The 23858-nt window shown below is 42.9% G+C and overlaps 1 protein-coding gene across 2 annotated transcripts in view; it reads left to right on the forward strand.

Moving 5' to 3' along the window:
• AKAP13 (A-kinase anchoring protein 13) overlaps positions 1-23858 on the forward strand; it is a 70305-nt gene that overhangs the window by 5532 nt on the left and 40915 nt on the right. The window contains exons 2-7 of one of the 2 annotated variants that reach the window (XM_052672159.1): positions 4418-4499; positions 8197-8333; positions 14285-14655; positions 17497-17550; positions 20885-20947; positions 23149-23332. In XM_052672159.1, the coding sequence (XP_052528119.1) occupies positions 4418-4499; positions 8197-8333; positions 14285-14655; positions 17497-17550; positions 20885-20947; positions 23149-23332 (891 nt within the window). The remainder of the gene's footprint in view (positions 1-4417; positions 4500-8196; positions 8334-14284; positions 14656-17496; positions 17551-20884; positions 20948-23148; positions 23333-23858) is intronic. The other variant, XM_052672160.1, reaches the window with a different exon arrangement.

Below are 23858 nucleotides of genomic sequence, written 5' to 3' on the forward strand. Positions count from 1 at the left end.
TATACTGGTAACTGTGATGGTGACAAGTGCAAACTTTCAAAGCAGCAGAAGATTTCCTGAGAGGTCAGTGTGTTCCTGTTGTGAAATGGAAGCGCTGTCAGAAGAGTTTAGATGAAACCAGAGGGAGAAAGAAAAGGGCTTTGCTACGGTTATCACCCCATCTAAATCTTCTGAGTTACAGGAAGGCCTGGCAGGTTTGGGAAGCTCCAGTGCCTGCCTTGGAAGGGGAGCTCTCATATGGGGGCAGTCCCTTGTAGGAGGCTGTGAAGGGCATGACAGCTGGTCCCCAAAAGCCAGCGCAGCAGAAGTGAGGAGAGGCAACTTTGAAACGTCATCTGAGGAGGAGGAACAGATTCTGGTGGGCAGACCCTGAGAGGTCTGGAAAGGGTTAGAGAACTCCCCCGGACAGATGGGTGTGTGGGGGAAAGGAAGGAAGAGCCAAGGGAGATGCTGAATAGGAAGTAGAGGGAATAGAGGCTGGCGGCCACTAATAGCTCCCACATGATGGAGAACATCGCGGCCTGTTTGGCTCGCAGATTGTCTAGTGCTGTCCTTTTCTTATGCAGAGAGGCTTCTGTACTAAGTCACGTCGAGTTTCAAATTAAATGTCTGCAGGAAAATGTCTCTGAGATTCAGGAAATACAGGCGTGCGTGCCCAGAATGAGCAGCACAACTGTCTGCTGCCTGCAGCCCCAGCTGCTGTCCTGAAGCCCTCTTTGGACATTCGGTCTGCTAGCGTTTCACAGGCACACAGAAAATCCTCCGGGATTCACTTTTTGGTGCCTGGGGACATGCTCCCATGATTCATTCAGAGTCTGAGCTGCAGATAAACACAGTCAGGCTTCGGCATGGAAAAATAACTGGTTCTCTCCTGGCATGCTTTCAAATGCAGCATATTGAAGCTCTGTTCCCAGGGACTGTTTCTTATTGCCTTCTGCCATCTGATCAGCGCGTCCTCTCTGCTCGTACCGCGGTGATGTGGGATGCCCAGCAGCAATAGGCTATAATCAGTGTGGGCATAGTGGAAAGCAAGGGGTTTTTTTATTGTCTTCTGTGGCCGTCAGCCTGAGGTCCTGTTGTCAAGCTCCTCTTGTGGCTGAACAAGGGCTAAGGGAAATAGGGAGGAATAGTTTTGTTATGTATGAGATGCATGTGTCTGCAAAATTCCAAAGCAACCTCATTTCTGATTATCTCATGCTAATACATCCCCCTACCCTGCTGATCAGGTGCTTTTATGATGGCATTTTCCCTGCAGCCCATGCTGTCTGCACCCTCAGTTCAGCTGCTGAGGAGGGAAAGCAGCACTCAGTGTTCTGCAGTGTGTGATGGGTTTTATGTTTTCAGTTTCTGTGGACCACCCAGTTTCCTGAGAGCTGCAGTAAACCTCCTTCAAATCCTGTCTGGTCTCTTTTTGGCATAGGGAACGCTTATGTATAGTAGTGGTTTCCTTTGTTAGTGTTTTGGTGGTGATTACTATTATTCCTGAATTTGGGCTGCTGAGATAAATACTTCATAATGCTTCATTTTGTGCACAACCATGTACTTTTGAAAAAACACCTTAAACTTCAGTGTTACTTTCTCATTACTGCTTTTTCTAGAAAAAAAGAAAAAGCAGACATTTTCAATACTTGGCAAAGGATAGAGCTGGCTGGGTAATGGGAAAAATATTCAAATCTTTTTTGAAAAAATGCCAATGTCTATAATGCATTTTCAGGGAATGACTCAACTGGTTCTATTAAAGGAAAAAATATAACGTTAATTCAGCCTAATTTAATGTGTTCTACCGCAGTCAACTGGTTATAAACAGTCTTGAATCTTCTAATTCTTTGCTTGCTTTCTGATAATTACTGAATAGAGTGCTGCATTATCATTTTCCAGCAGTGCATGTTAATATAAACCAAGAGCAGTTTCCATTAATTTGATGGAGCAACATCGGTGTAAGAGTAAGAAGAATGAGACACAGTGTCTTCTGGAAAGAGTAATGTACAAACCATTCAGAAGGAGGCAGGATTTGATTTTATATCAAGATGAATCGTTCCTTCATTGTGTGGACTTGAGCAAATTTGCATTTGTCCTCCCATGTATGTTCAGACTCAGTGTCTAGATGTGCCTTTAATTATATGTACTCCAAAGTAGGCTGTGCTCTGGCTCAAGAGAAAAGAATATTAATCTGATGTTTATTGACTTTACAGCTCTTCTAAGACTGAAAAATTTGTATAGACTCTGTGGTGAAGTTTAATTGCTGAGGTTAGATACCTCTGAGCCTTGTGAACAGGCTGATTCTTCCACTGAAACAATCAGAAAGGTGACCCACTGTCTATGCAACATTTAAAGCTAAATGTCTTTGTCACTTTGGAAAATAAGAATCCTGCTTTTTGCTATTTGCTTTAAAAAAATCTTTTCTCGAGCTTCAGACTGCCTTTCCACTGCTTCTTTCACTCTGCACCCTTTGTTAACATGTCTGTGACTATCTGCTGATGAAGGTGCTGTACTGAAGCCCATGTGTGTGTGCAACTGGTGAAATGGTGTGGGGCAGCAGACAAGAGAGAAGATGGGTATGCATGTGTGTGCAAATGCATATGTTTGAGCAGCGGTGCAGGAAAGGACTTGAGATGTGTATGCATAGGAGAGTCTGATGGGGATCTTATATTAATGTATATATGAGGATTCAAGGAGCAGAGGCAGGGAGCAATTAATGGGAAGAAAACCAGGCTGTGGAATACCTGGAAGCAGGGAGGGATGCCCAGGGCTCTGCACCTTGAGCCCTCACTCACAGAGCATGAGGCCTTTGGCTCTCCTGGGAAGCTCATTTTTCTCCTCTCAGACCTTCCTGAGCGTGAGCTGCTGGTTGGGAAGATCATGGCATCCTCTCTGCTGGAGGATTTTACAGGCGTGTTGTATGAAGGCCTCTCAGATTGTAGCCAAGCTTGACTTGGAGCAGCACAAAGGGACTAAGTGATCTGTCAAGGGCCCTTCCAACCACATTTTGTCATCGCAGAAGTATGGAGGGGGACAAAACTTGATCAAGAAATATGTAGTGCAGAAAGCAGCTGACAGGTCTTGGGGGAGTGCTGGCTTTGCTGAGAGCTCAATGGAGGCCCTGGAGGGAGACTCTCCATTGCAGAGCAGTGGGTGCAGGCCAGGCTGGGACAGCAAATCTGTGCTCATCAGCTCATGAGAAGAGGAGGAGGAAGGTGGGTTCTTAGAGCAGTGAGCCCCATCAGGAGTAGAAGGGTCCTGGGATAAGGGATTAGTCTGGTGAAGAGGTGCAGGTTGACTAAGGAAATTTGGTGACAGGTTAGAGGCAAAAAAGCAAAAATTCTGTCTGTCAGAGAAGAGGGAAAGGAAAGCCAAAGAGAGGGTAGGAGAAACATTTGTCATGTGAAGTAAGACAAGTCATCCGTTTGAGCAACTATTTAGCTAGAACATGTGAGACCCTGTGTGTTGAAGCAAGTGAGGAGCAGCCAGGCGGGAGGGGAAACAACTTCTGGGTTTGATCTCAATGGGATTTGTGTTTGGAAAACGCGTTCATCTAGGAAGAGCAGCCAAACTTCTGAAGATGAGAGAGTGAAGGGGTTTGCAGACCAGTTATAGACAAAAGCAGTGAGAAACGTGTTGGGTGAGCCAAGGGCCATGGATAATCCAGCAGAGTTCAGGGTCGAGAAGTTGGACTAAAGAACCAAAGTGAGGAAGAGTAAAACACAGGAAGAAGGCTGAGCATAGATCAGTCATCCCTACTGAAAGACTGGAAGTTACAGACAGGATGAGGAGCAGTGTGAAATGATAAGGCTGATGTTGAAATAGAGCATGTGATGTTTCAGTGTTAAATGGGATTTTCTAACACAGTCATCGCTGCAGTTAACGCAAACATGTGAAGTCAGATGTACGAAGTGCTTCTGGTTCTTACCATGACTTGGACACTTCTGTAGCCCTCATTTCTACGTTATCAGAGTTCCCTGCCATCTTTAGGGTAATTACATTTGGCGCAGTACAGGTAGTAAGAAATTACTATTCTTTAGATAGTGAACTGAGAAAGTAGGGGAGTACCTTGCCTGCAGTCCCACTACAAATGGAAGTGAGAACTGGAGCCAGGTCTCTTGAGTTCTCCACTAGTAGCTTAAACTCTGGCTCATCCTTTCTCCGAACTCCTGCCTTGAGTGGGAGCCACTTCTCCCTCATACTTTCCACAGAGAAACACAGTTTTTGGCATATTGAAGTGCTTTGTTTAGCGATACTGAAGAAAATAATGGTAAATTACTTTTGCGATTATTATTATTATTATTATTATTATTATGGAATTAAGCCATAACTATATATCCACTGGTCGATGCAGAGTTAAGTTGCAGAAGAGGCTAATGGGGATGATAGCAAAAGCAGCCTTTTTTTTTTTTTAATTTGCTGTTGCATTTTCTTTCAGATAAACCGTGAAAGCTGGTGCTCACTGGAGCCATGTCCTGACTCTTCGCTGCTGGAGCGCAAGCGGACAGGAGAGTCTCCAGGTAAGCTGTGGGTTCTTGACCAGCATGCATTCAGTAGAGCCTCCCTCTTGTTCTCCTTGCTGCTTTCTTCAACTTTTCTTTCCTTATTTTATTTTATTTTTTTTTTTTGTCATCCTAATCTCAATGGAAAAAAATATATAAGCTAAAGAAAATGTGTAACGAGTCTATAATGAGTCATTGTTAGTACAGAGTGAGCTGAGTGGAGCGTCGCCTTCTTAACTGTGCACTTGAAATGTTTCAGTATTTCAGTTTTCCACCAGATTTTAGACGTGCGATGGAGAAAACAGACGTGTTCTCTAGTCAAAATGATAATATAAGAAAAGGAAAAAAACCCCAAAAATTCTCATAATCCATATTCAGATGAAGATTAGCGGCTTCATGGGGTTTTTTGCTTATTTATTTATTTTTTTCTTCAAAGTTCCCATGATTTCCAGACTTCAGGAAACAGAAAGGCAGTTCAGAGCCATCGTTCCCACACCCTGCCCACAGTCCTGCATGCTGGCGGGTGCTCTGTCTCTTCCACAGGGACAGAAAATCTCGTCTGGCAAGTTTCAAAGAGGGCTTCGTGTCCAAGATAGGAAAAAAAAGCGTTTCCTCTCATTGAATCATGCGCGTTCAAAACAAATACAGTAATTTACCAGAGCTCTGTGTAGAGACTTTGCTTGGACTTTTCATTGAGTACTTGTTTTACTGGCAATATGTGTAGAAATCTCACCTGAGTCTCCTTCAGTTCATCTGAGATGCTTGAAAGAAAAACGGGGATTGAATCACTATTGAATTGAAATTCAAACCTCATCTTTTCAGAGCATGGGCTAGGAAGTGACATTTTGGGTGACTGACCTGAAGGGCTTATTCTAGCTAGAAGTCCTAGCTCCCATTGAAGTGAAATAAGGCCTTCTTCTCTTTTATCTTTTTTCCCTCCTCCTCTCTAAATAATAATAATAATAATAAAAAAATGCTGTGACTTGCAGGTTAGGATAGTCATGATCAGTGAATAGCTATTTTGCTAGTGTTTTACAAGAGAGCCTGCAGTATTATCACACTGCTTCTTTACTAATTATTTCCCTGCATCCCTTGAGTCTGTGAGTGATGCTTTTATGCTTTGGACTTTTTGTGCTCCATTTGGCTGCAAAATTACATGTGCTCTTTTGACTTGATGAGTTTATAATCATGCAGAGATATGGGTCAATATTAGTTATATACTTGTTATCTGATACAATATTATGCTATAGAAATATATGTAGTATACAATCAGTTATATCTGCAGACATAAATTAATAATTACAGTAGTACATGTCTGTAACACATTGAGGCAAGTTTGAAGATGACAAGGGAAATGTGCTTTTGTCTGACTGCAGCAGCAGGAAGAGCTTAGGCTCTGCAAGTGCTGGCATTCCAGAAATAATGTAATGACTGCTCACATGTAATGTGAAAGTACACAACTTGAAAGGGAATTACAACTTTTTCACCTACTGAATAGTCCTGCAGTAATCAGTTGTAAGGAGACAGTCCTCAAATCTTGGAGGAAAACTTCAGGAATTGTAGCTTCTCGTTTTCTGCGCATGCTTTGGAGCTGCATTGCAGCTACTTAGCTATCAGTGTGGAATAAGAGGGCTCAGCCCCACGTTGGAGGCTGTGAGGCTTTGGAAAATGTACGTAAAGGAGTTATTTGGAAATTTTCATCCTAGAGCTTTCTACTGTGTAGCTTTTTTCTTCTGTATTATGTGGAGAAGTGTGTTGCCATCATGTCTGTGGAGTTGCATGCAGTAAGGATAAATGGATAAGTGCAGTAATGCAATAAATGAGGTGTGTGCAGTGTGATGGGGGCTGGTCCACATACCCCAGTGCTGTGACAGCGCTGCCAGCAGGGCTCGGAGGGTCATGGGTGGGAGCAACTGAGAGACAGAGGTCAGCATTGTGCAATGTGTGCATGGTTCAAAACAGCAGGGCGAGCCCAACAAACTGAGAAAAGGAGAGGGGGGAACTCATATATCCTCCTGAAACAGCCAAGGTGAGGTAAGAGTCAGGACTTGGAGATGAACACCTCAGCACAGATGAGGGGAGATGTGGGGTCCCCCCCATCTCCCTCTGCTCCTCCTTGCCTTCCCAGCCCTCTTCCACCCCTCTCTGTCACTCGCTGGCTCCTGCCGGGCCTCTCACTGCTGCTGTGATTTATCGGCTGGGCGAGGTATCCGTTCGGTGGTGCATCTGGACCGGCCCTGCTCATTTTCCACTGGAACGTGGCTCGAGCTCCTTTGTTTTTCAGTCTGGGCTTGGACAAGCTCTGCCATCTGCCAGCTGGCCAGCGGGCCGCATCCTGGCCCTCTCTCTTACAGCCACTCCGTCTCAACTTTGCTTTTCCCTTCTTTATTTCTTTTTTCTTTTTTCTTTTTTTTTTTTTTCCCCTTTCTCTCCCCTCTCCCCCTTGATTATGGAAAAGCAGTTCAGATTTTCCAGGTTTACTGAACAGGGAAAAGGCTGAGGGAACACTTGCTCCTTCTCCAACAAGTGCTTTTCCAGTTCTCCCTGACGTGGAAACTCCTCAGAAGGGTGATGGGGTTTCCAGCCAGCTTCACCATCCCCATGGCCCCGGGGCAGCACCTTTGCCTCCATCCCTTCCACAGGGAAGGGAAAAAAAAGTGGCTTCGAGCTACCCAACCCAAATCTGTATTCCCTGTGTTGATGTGTGAGCCTGCCACAGCCAAGGATGGAGTTTATTGGCTATTATTTAAGAGCCAACAAGTGTTTTATTGCCTGGCTCCTCTGAAGGAAGCTGAAGTGTTTTGGAGGCATCTTGTTTAGGTACAGTAGGTTGAAAAATAACACTTTTTTTTCCTCATAAATACTAATAATCAGCAAGTATTCTTAACTGGGAGAAAAGAATGTTCAGTTCATGCCAAAATTGTCATTGATACCTCTGCTTGCAGGCTGAAAAAAAGTGAAATGATATATTGGCATTATGGATGCAGGCACATAGCCCTTAAGGTTTTTGGAAGGAATGGGCCTTCTCAACGGCTGGGATGCATTTCTGTGCTGCTCATCACTCCACTACAAACAGCTGGAAGTATTTGAAATGGAAGGAAGAGATGTGATATGCTTAGATTTAAATGTCAGCAATTACGAAAGCTTGTGAAATTGAAATAAGTGCCCAATTTTTGAATCTTTAAAAAGTAAAACTTGTCATAGAAGACTTACTGTTACTTTTCCAGTGGGAAATATAGAAGAAGCAATCAAGTAATGGACTGATGAGCATTTCAAAAGCACCTTGGCATTTAAATGTTAGAGGAAATTAATTGTTTTTAATTGAGAAAGTTAATATTGTTGACTTAGATACTTACTGAATATAAATCTAATTTGGCAGTCACTGCAGTCAATAGGAAAAATAATACCCTGTTATGCTCAGTGTGAGGTACTGACATGTAAAGTATCACTTTATTTTTATGCTCATGTCTGTTTAATGCAGAGTTGTTTGTGCAATGTACTTCAGTGGTGCATTCCTAGCCTTCAAAAAAATGAGTTTTTAACTCTTGAATAAATTAATAAAAATTTGTCGTCCCGTTTTTAAGAGGTGAATTCAATTTATAAACCTGTGCTTGCTGTTGATTTAAACTCTTGAATTGACTGAGCGTATGTGAGTTGGAGGTTTGAATGCTACAGAAAGCATCAGACCATAACTTTTTCTGCTTTGCTCCCACAGAGTGTGAGAACTTCTTGGAGGATGGGCTGAGCAGCGTCTGTGCCTCATCACAGGGTGTCCTTAAAAGAGAGTCTGGCAGCGAGTCTGACTTCTTCTCCTTGCCTGGTGATGGGATGGAAGATCTTGTCTTTGGGAAGGTAGGAAAATCTGATTGGGATGCGAGTAAAAAAAAAGTTTCAAGACCTGATTCTATAAATTCATACTGCAACCTTCTTGTTTTGGTTTTGCTGGTGAGTTAGAGACCTGGAAGGGATGGACCTGCAATGGCGTAGATGGGAAGGAGCTGGTCCCCTCTTCAGATGCAGCAGTTCGAGGGGTGCATTTATGTACACTCTGCAACCCCCTGATGTTGAAGAGATGAAAGCAATTGTGACTGCACAAAAGTAAATCAGACATTAAATAGTTGAAAAAGCGGATTTTCTTGTAAGGTCATTAATGACTGCACAGATGATATGGAAGCCATCTTTAACTAACACAACAGAGAGCTTTCTCCAGCAAACATAACCTCTGTACTGACACATTCAGAATCATATACTGCAATTCTCAGAAGAGCTAGTGTTCTTCTTTAAATTCAGTGTGACTCCCTTAATAGGAAGGAAACACTCAGTCCAAATAGTTAAGGCCAATTCCAGGGAATAGCTTTGTTTCCAGGGCAACATACCTCTAATGCCTTTTTTGCGTGCAAGCCGAAGGAAAATGTTTTCAAGTTTGTTTAAAATCAACAACAGAAGTCATTACTAACCTTAGTCATCTCTGTGCCCTTTGTGTTGCTCATGGATGAGAAGAGGAGGGAGGAGTGGGTGAAACCTGAGATACAGAACCAATCTCCTGAGCAGAGCATGCCTCACTTCAGCACTGCCATTCTGCCATCTGCGTTGAGGCTGCCCAAAGATATTCAGGGGACAGTTGGCATTTGCCTTTTGAAAACCATCTTGCAATTGACACTTTTGTGCTTCTTGCCATAAGTAGATGGTGAGAAAGCACACAGGAGGTGGTGCAGAATGGACACAAGCCTCCATTGATCAGCCACCTTGTTGGTCGCAATCTGCTTTGGTTCTGCATGGCTTTAAGCAGCTCAAACCTACCTCCTCAAGTAGATGCTGTTCTTGCTCTGATAAGCTAAATTTTTAGAGCGGGTTTCACGCTTGCAGAGAAATATATTTCATGAAACAAAATTCTGTTTGGTTAAATCAAATCAGATGATGGTGAATATTTTCCAGCAGGACGGGAAACACCACAGTCTGGGCTAAGTGATCTCATGTGCTATAAATGAACAGTAAAGTCATTCTTAACGCATGTGGCAGGGCACACAGCTCACCAGCCTCACCCTTTCCCATCTTATTCTCAGAGCTGGGGGACCCTGGATTCTGAGAATGTAAAGCTGTTTGGCAGAGCAGAAGACTGTCTTCAATTTGCTTGTGTAGAACGAATTACAACAGCAGACTTTGTCATTTGAGCCTCATTTAATGGTTGTGTGGGGATGCGTGGGAGAATAGTGCTGTGAGAACACAGTACATTTTATAACGTACAGAGCTTTAGCTTTTTCCCTTCCTTTTATGTGGAAAGTTTGCTTCTCCAAATGTATGAAGTAAAAATTAAGGATAGGTAGGGCAAAGTAATGGCAGTGCCACAGGGAAAAGAAAGTTGGTGGGGAAGTGGGTCTTCAATTATCGATAAAGAGAGGGTAGGGTGAGGAAATTTTCTTTGTAGAAAAGGAAACCTCTTCTTAATTTGGCAGCCCGTGCCTTGTTCTCATCATTCGGTGGATTGCAGGCTTCGTCAGAAATAGATAAAGTTCAAAAGGTTTATAAGTTTAGTTTAGGAAGTCATTCAAAGCTAATCACAGCCCCAGTCAGTTGGTTTATTTGTCCCTGCTTTGCTGACTAACTCAATTCCCCATCTCTTTTCTCCAAATTTGTCTGAATACCTTTTCTAAAGTTACAGTTATTTACATAAGGACTCATTGGCTGTTGTGGGCTTGTTCCTTGGGTCAGCCTTTCTTCTAGGCTACTGAGTGGAAATGCCAGTGGAAATGCCAAGTTTGAAGTATTTTTTATAGCTATTACCATTATTATTGGATTCAATCTTTTTTTTCTGGAAGATACTGTAAGATATACTTATTGATTTTACTCAATTTGTTATAACTATATTAAGTACTGCAATTTGCTTATTTAATTGAGAAGTTCTATCTCAAACCTTTCAGTATCATTAGTGTTATTATTCTATGTATCAGTACTAGTTATCACTAGTGTTATTATTGGTGCTATTCTAGTTTTCCCTTTTTATGCTTTTTTTTAAGGGATTTTCCCTTTGCATGGAGCACCAGTTGATCTTTTATCTATAAGAGTTTTGTCTTTTTTTTTATTGTACAAGCCTCTCCTCTTAACTGCTCTCTTAACTGCTAAATACATTAAAGGAACGTTGAAGGAATGAGCTACTGTCTGTCCAGGGTCTTTGGGACGCTTCCATAAAGATAAGTTGAAATCCATGTATTTTTAAGCCCTGGTTCTGTCCCCAGACCATGAAAAATTAGGGTCTGTGGAGTCATGAAACCTGCAGGTGCTTTGGATGCAGCTGATGTGAGCTGTGGGCTCTCATTGCCGCCTCCTCACTGTCTCCTTTTCTCTCTCGGAGTGACGCATGCTGAGCTGCATAGCATCAATTCCAGGATTGAGACAGCTGTAGCATTACAACCCGACTTGTTGGTTTTTTTTCAGACCAAATAGGCCGTTGCAGAAATCCAAAAATCATGTCCAACATGAGGTCTCAGTTATTTATTTATTTGTTTGACGTCAGTGCTTCATTCCCACGTCCTCGTCATCTTCCTCTTCCTTCTCGATCTCTACCCAGCCGTCTGGGCAGACTTTGCAACACTCTCCTTCTTGGATGATTAATGCTGCATGAGGTCATTTCTCACAATCATCTGGCAACGTCCTGGGGTGCAGCCCATTCGCTTTGCTCATCTTAACTTTTAACCTGCCACTGAAATTCAGTGTTACTTGGAACTCTCTCAAGGCCCCCCTTGGGGAATGGTTCACCTGCAAGGGACTTGGGAAGTTGGGGACCTGCAGCTCATTGTCAGAGAAAGGAGTTGAAGCTTAATGTTTAGTTTCTGCCTCTGTTTTGAGTTGGTCAAGGAAGTACACAAATCCATAAATCTCTTTTTGCATTTATTTTCCTGGAGTTATTGTTTCTCTCTCTAAAGCAGAAAACAAGCCCTCAGAACTTAAAGCTTGAAGAAAAAGGCTTGCAGTGGGGGAAAGCTGCTCCCCTCCAAATTGTAAATGCAATGGTAAATAATTTCTAGGATGCCACTACCAAGGTTAACTTTGGGCATCCTAGAACCACTGGTAAATCTGAATTTAAAAATATTCTGCTCAACTATGTATCAAGCCAACCAAACAATTTGACTCCCTTCATATAGTGCTATGTCAAATAAAGCTCAGCGTGCCAAGGTCTTATTTGTTTTCTTTTTGTTGTTGTTTTTGTTAAAACACCGTCACAGCATCAATGCCTTTGTCACGTGGAAGATCAGAGAACAGACTGAGTTCATCTCTCAATGTTTTGCTTGTTGTCATCAAGAAAATAATAAGAAAGAACATTACCATTTCAATTCTTGGGACTTCTGATAGATTAAGGGTTTTAGTTGAAGTTCTCTTGCAGCCCTGTACCATCCGACTGATCTCTCTCATCCCTACCCAGGAAGGACATACGTTCACAAAAGAATGTGTCCAGTAGCATATCTGCAAACACATCAATTTTATTGTCATAATTACAGGTTGAATGCATTGAGGTGCAATGCAGCAAGCCTAACTTGAGGAAAGTTAATATTTCTTTAATGCTTTGTTATTCTTTTAGGAAAAGAATTAGAGAACCATTTCCATTCTGCAAACAGGGTGCTTTCTGACTCAAATAGGATTAAACAGCAATGCCTGTTTACTGACACATGGCCAGTTAGCTAATGTTTGGCAGAGCTGACTGCAATACAATGTTCCCTAGGTGCCTGCCACACTTGGCATTTTCCAGACAGAGTCCTGGTCCTTCATATTCACTATTTTCATTTGTTTCAAAAAACAGAACAGAAGACATTGTTTAAGTGAAGACAGAACAGGTTTTATAGTAACTGCTTGGGCTTACAGGTTCAAGGAAAGTGTTTATTGTGCTCTGTACTCTATTGAATGCTCAAGGTAAAACTCAAACTGGACAAATATATTGTGCAGTTTCAATCCTCTTTCTGAGCTGTGAGAGAAATCCTAAATCTTCCTTGCTAGAGAAGCAGTTTTTGTCCTGCATTTTCAAATGGAACAGTATTATTTTTCATCCAGGAAATAAAAAATCTTTTTACTCTGGGGCAAAGATATCCTTCTATGTTTTAATGTTCTGCAATATTTTCACCAAATTTGCATCCACGTTTAATGTTTCCAAACTGTCCCATCACTCCACTGCACAGCTGGCATCTTGTCATCCCTCCTGCTGTGCCGCCCTGATGTCTTAACAGTATTTTCTGTGTCTCAGGAAGGCAAAGCAGGCTGTTCTCTCTACTGCAGGAGTGTTATCCACACAATGACTGCTTAAATTTGTCTGGATTTAAGCTAAGCACTCATCCTGGATCAAACAAATATCAGATAATCTTGAACAATGCCAAACTGGATCAAAAACTTTGCAGGGTATGCCTTTCCATTTTCTCTTGCTTTAACCTATACTTCCTATTTAAATATGTGTCAAATCCAATAATTTAAATTTATGGTAAATTTACTATAATTTACATAAATTCGTGGCTAATGTTTGATGTTCTTTACCAATGTAATGTATGCCTCTGGGTGTGTTCTTAGTGGTCATTTAATGTTTAGTGGTGAAAGCAGGCATTGTGCTGTGCATGCTGTGTTCCTCTTTTTTTAATGGTAGAGAGGGGGAGAGTGGTGTGACAGCATTTACTGACACCACCTTAGGAACGTTATTGTCTACCTGTTAAACTGAGATAAGAATAAGAAATAGCCAAAAATGAAATAGGGCTTCCCTTTACACTGTGAAATGTTGGGTCAGCATGCTTTATGAACACTGCGCTGTGTTTTTATTCAGTTTAGCAGGAAATTTTTACCTTATGCTGTATGCCCATGAGAAAGCAGTGCCTGGAGCATCTAACCATGCTGGGCTTGGGAGATGAGGATGCTGCTCATCTTCTCCCACGTGGCTCGTGGTGCCCATTGCCCTTCACAGAACAGGATGTTGTGTTCTGCCAAATAGGCTGCAGCTCCTCGAATGCTCAGCTTCTGCTGACAGCCCAGCCTGCTATTTGAGGACAATTAGCTGCTGTGGCTTTGGTGAATAGTCCATTATATATGATCTGACAACTCATTTCTGCCTATTATTATTTCAAATGATACAGTGCAGGGCTCTGCAGGAGAATAAATTGAAACTTCCCACGTCAGTCTCTTGAGGCAAACACCATTTCAGACTGAAGGTGATGTCAGATACATGCTTGTGTTTTTGCCCTAGCCACGGGGAACACAGAATAATCATATGCTCTTTCTAGGCTGTATTGTCAGCATGTGGCCTTTTGCCAAAAAGAACCAGTTTGGGTTCCACTTACTGCTTTTGGAGCAAAGTAAACCAAAAATTGCAGTATGAATGGAGGCCTGTAATAAAGTGTGGCTGATCCCATAGAACAGTATTTTTCAATTACAGTTGGGTTTGAAGAAATACTGCAAACCCTGGCATTAACTTTTTGCTTAATGGAAAGTAGCGGGGGTTGAAGAATTAAGTTTTTATTTTTGTGTCTGTTTCCTACAACTGAATAATTGTTCCTTTTTCACCACACGATGCAGCACAACGATGTGTTGTTGCCTTCAAGCTCTCAAGGCTAAAAGCTGCAGACTGGCCCCTTGTCACCCAGGAGAGACTGGCATTGGTCATGGGGAGCCATGATGATCCAGTTTCATCTCTCTCCATCATTAACATCTGGGACATCTTTGGCAGTATATGAAGTATAGGTTTGTGTCCCTGTGGTTGATAATAGGTTCGGCGAGAGCAGGAGTTGCTGTGCGATAACACAGAGATAAAGACTCATCTTTCTTTTTCTTCCCTGCAGCAGCCTGAAGAGGAACAGTCTGCAGGAGATGTCACCAGCTCCAGCTCCTCTGCTGATGACACCGTGTCCTTGGAGAGGAACTCATCCCTGGGTAGCGACACGTCCCTGCCCTTCCCACCCGCGGTGAGCTTTGCACAGCCCAAGGACAGGCGCAGCCTGGATGGGAGCTGCACGAGCATGGTGGCTGTGGAGGGAGGAGAGGGTGAACTCGCTGGCTTGGGAGAGAAGGAAGAGGAGCTGGACAGTATCACAGACGTGCCTGCTCCTTCCTCCGTCGCAAGAAACTCCATGCGGCCGCTGTCACCTTTCCGACGCCACAGCTGGGGGCCAGGGAAGAATGCCACCAATGAAACAGAAATCAATCAGAGGAGGTGAGTAGAGAGCTGCCCTGATTTGCTTTGCATCCAGTCACACGGGCTTATCTGAGCTTTGGACTCAGTGTAATGAAACAGAAAATTGAGGACGCTCCTCGAAACGTTTTTACCTTTGAAGAGTGAAAACAGCCTCCTAACATACATATATCTTTTATTAACTTTCAGGTTGAAAATTCTTAATACCTATAGAACACTCTCGGTTTCCATAGGACAGAAGGAATACCTCAAAGTTTATTAGAGCAAATGCAAATCAAAGAATCATAGAATCTTTTGAGTTAAAAGGGTCTCATCATTTAGTCCAACTGCCCTGCAATGAACGGGGAAGCCTAAGCTGGTCAGGTGCTCAGAGCCCTGTTCAGCCTGACATTGAGTCTTTCCAAGGACAGGACAACCTCTGCCACTGCCTCAGCACGCTGACTGTAAAAAAAAAACAACTTCCTTAAATCCTGTCTAAATCTCCCCTCCTCTGGTTTGAAACCATTTTCCATTCTCCTATCACAACAGACCTTCAGTCTGTCCCTTTCCTTCTTATAGCCTCTCTCTAGATACCCTGGGACAGATCTTAAGTTTGAAACATCCCCACCTCTTTCTGTAAGAAGAGTTCTGTTAAAGGAGTAACTGGAGTGTTAAATCTCATTGACTATATGAAGAGATAGAATGGGCTCTAAGGTTTAAGAAGAGGTATGTAGTGGAGAGTTGTGTGGTCCCTTTTGGACTCCCGGTACATTCTCAAGGAATTGGTTCTACTTGATTCTCTCATGGATGGTAAGTCCCATCAAACACATCACCATGCCTCCAGGAAAGATAATTCCTTTTCCCTTTTGTTCTTCAATCCTGTATCTCAGTGGGGAAAAAGACGAAGGTGCAGACTAAGAACATAATTGTATTTCAGTCATCACCATGCCCTGTGCTGCTGGCACTGTTTGGGCTGCAGGGTGATCAAAACCATGCTGAAACTAGGGGAAGCATGGCCGTGGAGTTTTATGTATTTTAATGCAGAGCAGGAATCGTGGCACTGCACCCAGGCTGCCTGTCCCAGCTGAGCATTGCTGTCTAGGTGGGCAGCGGGCTTTTAAAATACACAAAGCAACACAGGATGAACAATTTTTTATTTTAATTATAATTTGCTTACTGCTACCACCTTTTTTTGGCTTCATTCTTCATTCCCAGGTAATATTTCAATGGATTGGGCAATACTGATACTTTAAAGCTACAGAAGAGTCAGTGTTAGGTATATATGCAGGGTTATGGCAGCATGAGTCCATAAGCTCACAAGCTCATTTAGAAAGATTTGTTTTTCAGTGCAGGACCTGTTATGTAAGGATTTGTGATGGTAATAAACTGCATAGCTGGCAGTTACTGCTAATGCTTAACAGATGGGGTTAAATTATTCTCCATCAGAGTTCAGAGGCGGTTTCTGATATGGGAAAATACACTCATTGTAAATGTAAGACAAATTCAGTAAAGGAGCAGTAATTATTCTCATATGTTCCTAGATGCAGCTGCCACTACGTAAGGATATCTGTCACATAGGTCAATTAGAAAAGAAAAACTGGAAGACCTTTGCTGATAACTTGATTCCCATTTGGTTTTATGTTTTCGTTTGGAAGGAATTTGAATTACTTGTTTTTATTTTGCTTTTTTTCTTTTATCTTTGGTTGTTTTTTTTTTTTCATACATGGCTGTAGCGATGCTGAGGTTCTGGTTGCTTGGTGAGCAAAAAGAAATACCAAGGAAGTAGAGCCCAAACAAGTGGCTTCCAGACAAGGCAGTTAAATTTGGAGCGTGTGCTTTCTTTCACGTATGGTGGATACTTTTCCGCTTAAAGAGTGGAAAGCCCTCACTGTAATTTGACTTCTGCAAACCTTTGAAATGAAACTATGTGAAGCATGAACATTCACTAAGGTTAAAACCTGTGCTGCCCCATCCCACCCCTTGTTTGAGCAGCTTGCACTCACTAGTATCAGATGAGCTAATAAAGGAGGGAGTTGCCACCAGACCCAGTCATGGAGCACAGCTGTTCTGCACAGAGAAACACTGGCAACCAAGCAGCAGGAGATGCCTTCTGGGTCCATCCCCCAGTCCCACCAAAAACAGTCCTGTTTCCAGCACAGAGCCTGTTAGGGTGAGATGCAAGGAGCCTACATACAAATAAATCCATCTTTTGTAGGATTTGGTCTTTTTCACTATTACGTTTTCTGTTTGCAAGTGAGATGAGTGTAGAAAATTATTCACAGAGAAGATTAGGAAAAAATTAATCATCTTAAGTAAACTATGAAAACATGCTTATTTCCCCTCTGCACCCCCTCTGTTTGTGGATAATCCCTGCGTCTACATTTTGCTATTGAAAACACAAAGGAAGCGAACAAGGCTTCCACAAAAGGATGTTCATCCTTCAGTAATTCCTGACATTCATAGCAGATTTGAAATGCCTGTCTTTCAACAATAATGCAGTGTTTTTCACTTTGGTGTCTGAGGAAAGAAATGCCTGCATTTTTTACTGATGGATGAAGTGCTGCAAAACTGGAGCTCTTGTTAACCATGGCTGTTAACAGCTTCTATCGAGTGGTTTGCCCTTACCTAAACTTAAACCTGACCCATCATGGGCAGCAGTTAAGTTGAACATGGTCAATACTTGCTAAACAGATTACCTGTAATTGAAAAATGAGATTCAAGAGGATTGAAAGAGTCTCATTGCTTCCTGCAGTACTTCTTTTTGTGTTTTCTCTGTACTTCCATTCCCTCTGTAGGTTGTCTGTCTGGTAGCATTCCTTCGGCTGTCATTTGTTCATTTTATTCCATCCAAGTGTCTGACCACTGTCCATGATTCATTTTCAGTTCAATGCGAGTTCTGGGGGATGGTATAAAGAAGCCTCCCATTCATAGAAGAAGGTACAAAGCCAGCTAACATGACTAACCATTTTGTGTTTAAATGTCTACTAACTCCATATGTCACCTTAATGAACCTGGAGTTCCCACCTCTCCAAGAGCTGTGCTAGAGTACCGTGTCCTGCTTGCCTGCTTTCCCTCTCCAACCTAACCCTGAGCACAAGCTCAAGCCACTTTCTCCAGAGCTTGGAGCAGTCTCAGACATAGGCTTTGGCGTGTGTCAGATTGGGATTTATGACAATAACCATTTACCTGCAAGCAGGGGCATAACTGGTTCCTAGAGCACGAGAGCTGTGCGCCAGGACTTGCAGGAGGGGCATTGCTGAGGAGATGCACCGAAACAACCTCAGAGTCATGGGTTGCTCTGCAGGTCTGCAGCTGGTTAAATTACATGCTGTTCTTTAAAACAACCTCCCGGACAAATAGAAAGTGGTTTTTTTCTTTGCTTCCATGGGTTTTCAAGTTTTCTTCTGCATAGCAAACTTTCAGTTCCGCATCCATACATACTTTCACTCACGCAACCTTTCAGCTGCCCATTAACATATGAAAGAGGCCGCTTTGTTTCTGACTCAGCACTTGTGTGGACTGTCCATATTTATACATCTTCAGGTTCCAGAAAAAGAGATGTTTCACCACTCCCCTTCAGCAGTTTGGCCTTTTCTGATCTCCCTCCCCACCCCCTGCAGCCATTCCTCCTGCAGCAGGTTAACCGAGGACCTCCCATGACACAGCTGTGGTTACCTGACGTGCGTGTGAGACGTGTGTTTAAACAGACTACCAAATTTCCACATGTGGGAGAAATGTGAGGAGGGCCTCACCGTGCATCAGCATAAATGAAGCCTCTTGAGCAGTGCTGTGCAGGTCAGGAGAGGGCTCTGACAGGAAAGGCACAAGAAAGAACGTGCTTTTTTACTTCTAAGAAGCCGCTTTATTTGCATGACGCTGCTCTGGAGGAAGCAAGCACTCATCTTCTCAGTTTATGCAAATGAACACCTCTTTAGCAGTCACTATTAATACTGTTACAGCTCCCACAGAGGAGACCTTGAGTCATAATATTCTGAAACTTTGAACTTAAAGAAAATGTCTCAAACAGGCAACCCAAAATGTTTAGTCAAATCTGATAATGTCCTGATGTTCTTTCATAAGCATTCTCTGTCCTTCTTTTCTGGCTTCCCAACCGTTTTGCTGTTATCCCCTCTAACACCAGTTGCAGAGCGGCAGCCTGAAATTTAATTTCAGCAGATCTCACACAAGGCTGCTTTCTATAATTGCACTCGTCTTCCCCAAGTCTTGTTCTGTGAAGGCTTTTTGCATGCTATGCAATGATCTGGTGCAGTTTGATGGTGTTGCCAGCAGATTGTGGGTGGTTCATCAGCAAGATTATAATTCTGGAAGACTCTGCTTTCCAGAACCCTTGCCAAAAGATCTGTATTCTTCTCTGAGACCTTGCACCACTTTCTGGCTTCCTCTCAGCTCACTAGTGTAACCACTTCTTACAGCTCCTGCCCCTCCTCTCTTCTGCCTTCCTTCCCTGCAGTTGTAGCATTAGAGATTGTCACTGTACCGCGACATCATTCAGAAATAGAGGCATCTTTTAAATCTGGTGTAAACGTACACATGTTTATGGAGTAAAGTTGTCTGTTCAATTTGTAAGCAACCACGAGCTTCTGACTTCTGCAAACAAGTCAGTGAGAGGAAGTCAACATGAGCACAGCTCCAAGGGTCCTCTTAGCCCAGCAGTCTTGTGGCCACAAACAGGTGGCTTGGGAGAGCAAGAAAAGGAAAAGCACTGATGATATTTTCCTTGAGACACTTGCTCAGCCTTCAGCTGGTTTCCTCTGGGTGGGTTTTACTGACCCAGCTCAGGGTTGAACATAGGTCTGAAAGTGCAGACTGAGGTTGATGGTGCAAAGGGGTTTGAGGGGTTTGCTGTGAACACGAGGATGTGTTTCTTTTAAGTATTTAGCCACATCCCTCATTTATACCTTCCTCTGCCACATGGTGTAGTTGAATAATGAAATATTGATGTATGATGGGAGGGTCTTCACAAGGAGTGCTTATGGTATTGAGCCGAGAGCTTCTTAGGTAAGCACCTAGAGCTTTGGGTTGCAAAGCACAGGTACTTCAGATGTATGTTTCCCAGTTAACATCCTTAATAAAGCAAGTAGCAATTATCTGAATTCCAACACTGAATATCAACCATAAATACTTCCGAAATGTTTCCAGTGTTGTACTGTGCGTGGGAGCAGTGCAAGAACTTGACATGCAACGGATGCAGTCAGTGACTTTAAACACTTCTTTGTGACATCTGAGGTTCCTGACGTTTCACAAACCGTGACCCAGGGACACTCAGACTTGTGCTGCTCATGCTGTAGGCTCCTGGCTTGGGTCAGAGCGTGCTCTGGCCACATCCTCTCCATGCATGGCCCACAGGGGAGGGCTGGGAGCAGGACTGGTGCAGCACTGCTTGGCAGATCTATGCTGATGCAAAATTTCCTTCAGACTTACGTTTCCTGGACAGCCTTTCTGGTATTTAGAGGTCTTTTATATGCTATAGCTGACAAGAAGATTGATTTCTCTGTATTTGCAAAACCTGCAATTGGCCCATGAGATCGCAGAGAAAAAACAACAAAAGCGGTATTTAAAATGACAACCAAAATATTTGCGTTCTGCATTTGCATTGCTTATGTCTTTCCTGGTGCAACTTGGGATTCTTTGGGGGTATGGGATTTGAAAGGCTTTCTAGTCAAAGCACTCCTTGAAGGACCCTTGTTTGAATGAATCCCAAGTTAGCAGCAAGACGAGCTTGTTTTTCCTTCCAGCCTCTTTCACTGACTTGCTGTGCAGCTTTTAAGAATGTAACTCCCCTTTCTTATTTTTCCCAAGTGTAGCCTGAAGTTATTAATTCTTGCGTGGAGGAGACCTTGCGTGATTAAATATTTGTAAGGGGCTCTTTTTCTGATTGTAGGAGACAGGTACCAGAAAATACTAATCATTACTAACACAATGGCTGTGTGATTACTTATGCAAAAATGACTTTGCTGTGTCTCAGCCCTGTGTTCCCAAAAGCATCTCTCCCCACCAGGAACAGTTTCTGTTGTGCGCTGGCAGGGTGGGATGGGTGTGAGGGAAGCACGGGCTGCCCCGCTACCTGTTTGGTGTGTTCTCACAGCCGGAATCATACGTTAGTGACTGTTATTTCTGAGGGCTTTTTTTGTGTGCGTGTCTGTTTGTTGTCATTTTATTCAGAAATGAGAGTATTTTAACACTCCCCTGTGCCGTAACAAGCCAATAATCACAGCCCTTTTCCTTTCTTTGCCTCTTTCAATGTTCCTAGTTTGAGCTGGTGTCCCTCTGGTGTGCAGTTCGCTGCCATGGGTCCTGACTTTAATTGTAGAAGGTATGGTATAAATAAATGTGCTGCAGCAGCAACCGAGTGCCGCAAACTGTGTTGTCAGCTTGTCGTACATTGCCTTCTCTGCTGCTATGGCTGAAGTGTGCACGTGTCTGTTTGCTTCGTCTGCTTTTTCAGCCATGAGCTGTGGTTATGGGTGTCCCAAACTGGGGTACTGGTGAAGGCAGTGGCTGCTTTTTGTTGGCTTTGGGTGTCCAAGAACTGCGCTTTTGGTCCGAACTGCTCTGCTCCACGATGATGTTAAGGTGTGTTTTTCTGCACGTTGGTAACTATGGCAACCAGAGAACACACACTGTGTTGTGGGCACATCCCTTGAGGAGTTCAGTTGACAGCTCGTTTGCTCCCTGTATGCTGAAAGCCTCCTTCGATGAGGCTGATCGCTTTCTGTGACAACAGTCCAGCAGTCACAGATGGACGTTTCCCAGGCGCTCAGAACTCGCTCCTTCAGGAGAAGTCTTCAAAGTTGGAACTAATGCTCGCAGGTCAGATCTCTACCTGATGCCATGCTTTCACATAACTGGAAGCCACCCTCACGGAGTTTACAGCCTGTTTTTCTCTGGCATTTCTTGCTGGGCGAGGGTAGCGCTATTGACACTCTCTTTCTAAAGGGTAGATGTTGGGAAAGAAGTTAATCTGGCCTTCAGGTTACAAAATTAATTCTGTTTCATCTACGTACTAACAATTACAGAATGGTATTACTAAATGATAGCTATTTTATGGCAGTTTTGAACAGAGTTCTTTGTGTTACAACAAACTGCATTTTTTCTGTACTCTGTAATATTGTTACTGTTATCTTGGGATAGAAGAAAAAATGTTCCTGGGCCCTAAATAATTGGTGAGAAAGGGACTCATTTCTCTTTGCAGGTGTTTTAGAATTAGCTTTACGGTGCCTGCTATTGATACGCGTTGTTGAATCAAAATCTTTCTAAAGCAGATTGAATTGTAAATGCCTCATCCAGCCTTCTTTCTCATTAATCAACATGAAAAAAATCTTAAAAAATTCAATAGATCTTCTTCCTCAAGGCTTGTAGCATTTTTGGCTTTGAAGTTGCGTATTTATCAATATGGCTCTAAATGAATGCAGAAAATGAATCATTGCTATGCAAGTCTACCTGAATTTTAAGCTCTTCTGGTTGTTCAACTAATCTGTGCAATCCATAGTGTGTTTTCCCTTTCATACATTGGTGCTGGTTGTTTGTTGCCTGCTTTGAAGTCAGTAAATTGTGTTTCTTGCGACTATCTTTTTGTGAGTAGACAGAAATTGCTTTAAAAATAATCAACCTTTATGTTACTTGCTCATTTGGTGTTATTCTGTATGCTAAGCTGGAGTACATACCTAGGGGTTGTCTTGCTTCTCACCAACAGGATTTGTGCACATGAGGTCGAGCATTAGTCATGGAGGTGTGAATCTGCAAAACGTGCATATTAACCCCATATGGCAGTGGGCTTTTCAGTTTCGGCATGAGGTGCACAAGGATTAGAGGCAGAATATGAGGGCTAAGAAAGATCGGATGGAAGTAGTCACATTTTAAAAGGGAATTGTTTTGTGCAGATGAAAAGAGAGTGTATTAGCTTTATTTTCTGTAGAGGTCACCTGTCTATCAGCAGGTGCTGTCTCTACAGAGGTTGGCCAGATCTTTTATAGCTACCACGTTCTGCACACCAAAGGTTGGTGTTTTGAATATCACTGAGTGATTGTGTCTAGCTCCATTGGTCAGAGCTAGCTTCATCAGCAAGTGATAAAGCAACACTGAGTGGCTGATGAGGAGAAAAATACAGGAATTAAAGGAAAAACAGCTTTGGCAGAAAGATGTTGTTGGTACCCAAGCTCTGTGCAGTGGCAAGTGCTTAGTGGGATTCAGAAGATATGTCTGCAAAGATGAACACTGCATGCAGCCCAGTGCTGATTCTGTGGGAGGGCAGTGGTCCAGGACAGGTAGTGTTGTGCTGTACGTCTTGTGTCACACAAGGTGCTGCTGTTTCTTCTGATTATAGCGTAAATGTAAATATCTCCCCTGATATCTGCACTTGTTTGTTGAGAGTAATGTGCTGAGGGATAGCATCAGCATAGCTCTGAGTGGTTCAGCTAGTGACTGCATTCTGATTTACACTTGAAAGTACTATGAGCTGTATGACACCCGTTGCTGAGAGCTCCTCAGGATCTAACCTGCGTGGTTTCTCTTCAGTTACAGCCTAGAAGGCCTTGCTGGAGACTCTGGTGAGAACAAGAAGCCCTCTGCAAACATGGAGGCTGCTTCTCTGAGCTCCAAAGACCTTCCACGGAGCACACTCACCAGCAACCAGTGCGGCTCCCTGGTCTTGCTCACTGAAGAACTTGAGCAAGGGGAAATCAGAGACTATGATCACCAGGTAAACCTGCCCAACCATTACTGCATTTCTTGGAAAGTCTGTGTCTACATTTTAAAATTTCCTTTTTCAAGGTGACAGTGAAGGCTTCTACCCTGTATGTGTGATGTAATTAGCCTTCTGTTTTAACACAGAGAAATTGCCACTGTGTTCAGATGTGCTGCTTGGATTCTTGAAGCAGTACAGTTGATAGATGATGTCCTAGTGGACAGAAATAAACCTTGTAGTAATTTGTCTGTTAACATTTTAAGGTTAGCCAAAGTTTGTGTGTTTCTTTTCTTTCGCAGACACAACTAGAATCAGAAGGCACATTATAAGCAACAGTTTAGCAAAATTTTAATTGCATGTTAATTGCATTTAGTGTGATCTCTGGAGCAGAAGTCTGTGATATTAAGGATAGATGGGCCAAAACATTGTGAGAGTCTCTGATTATTTTTATTAAATAAGCAATTATGCTCTTAAATACTTTAAATACCCTTTATTTCAGAGCTTGGTGTTTCAGCCATGGTTCATTCTGGGAACCTGCCAG

Source organism: Tympanuchus pallidicinctus, unplaced genomic scaffold (assembly GCF_026119805.1).
Source record: "Tympanuchus pallidicinctus isolate F22 unplaced genomic scaffold, pur_lepc_1.0 scaffold12, whole genome shotgun sequence".
Taxonomy (NCBI): Eukaryota; Metazoa; Chordata; class Aves; order Galliformes; family Phasianidae; genus Tympanuchus; species Tympanuchus pallidicinctus.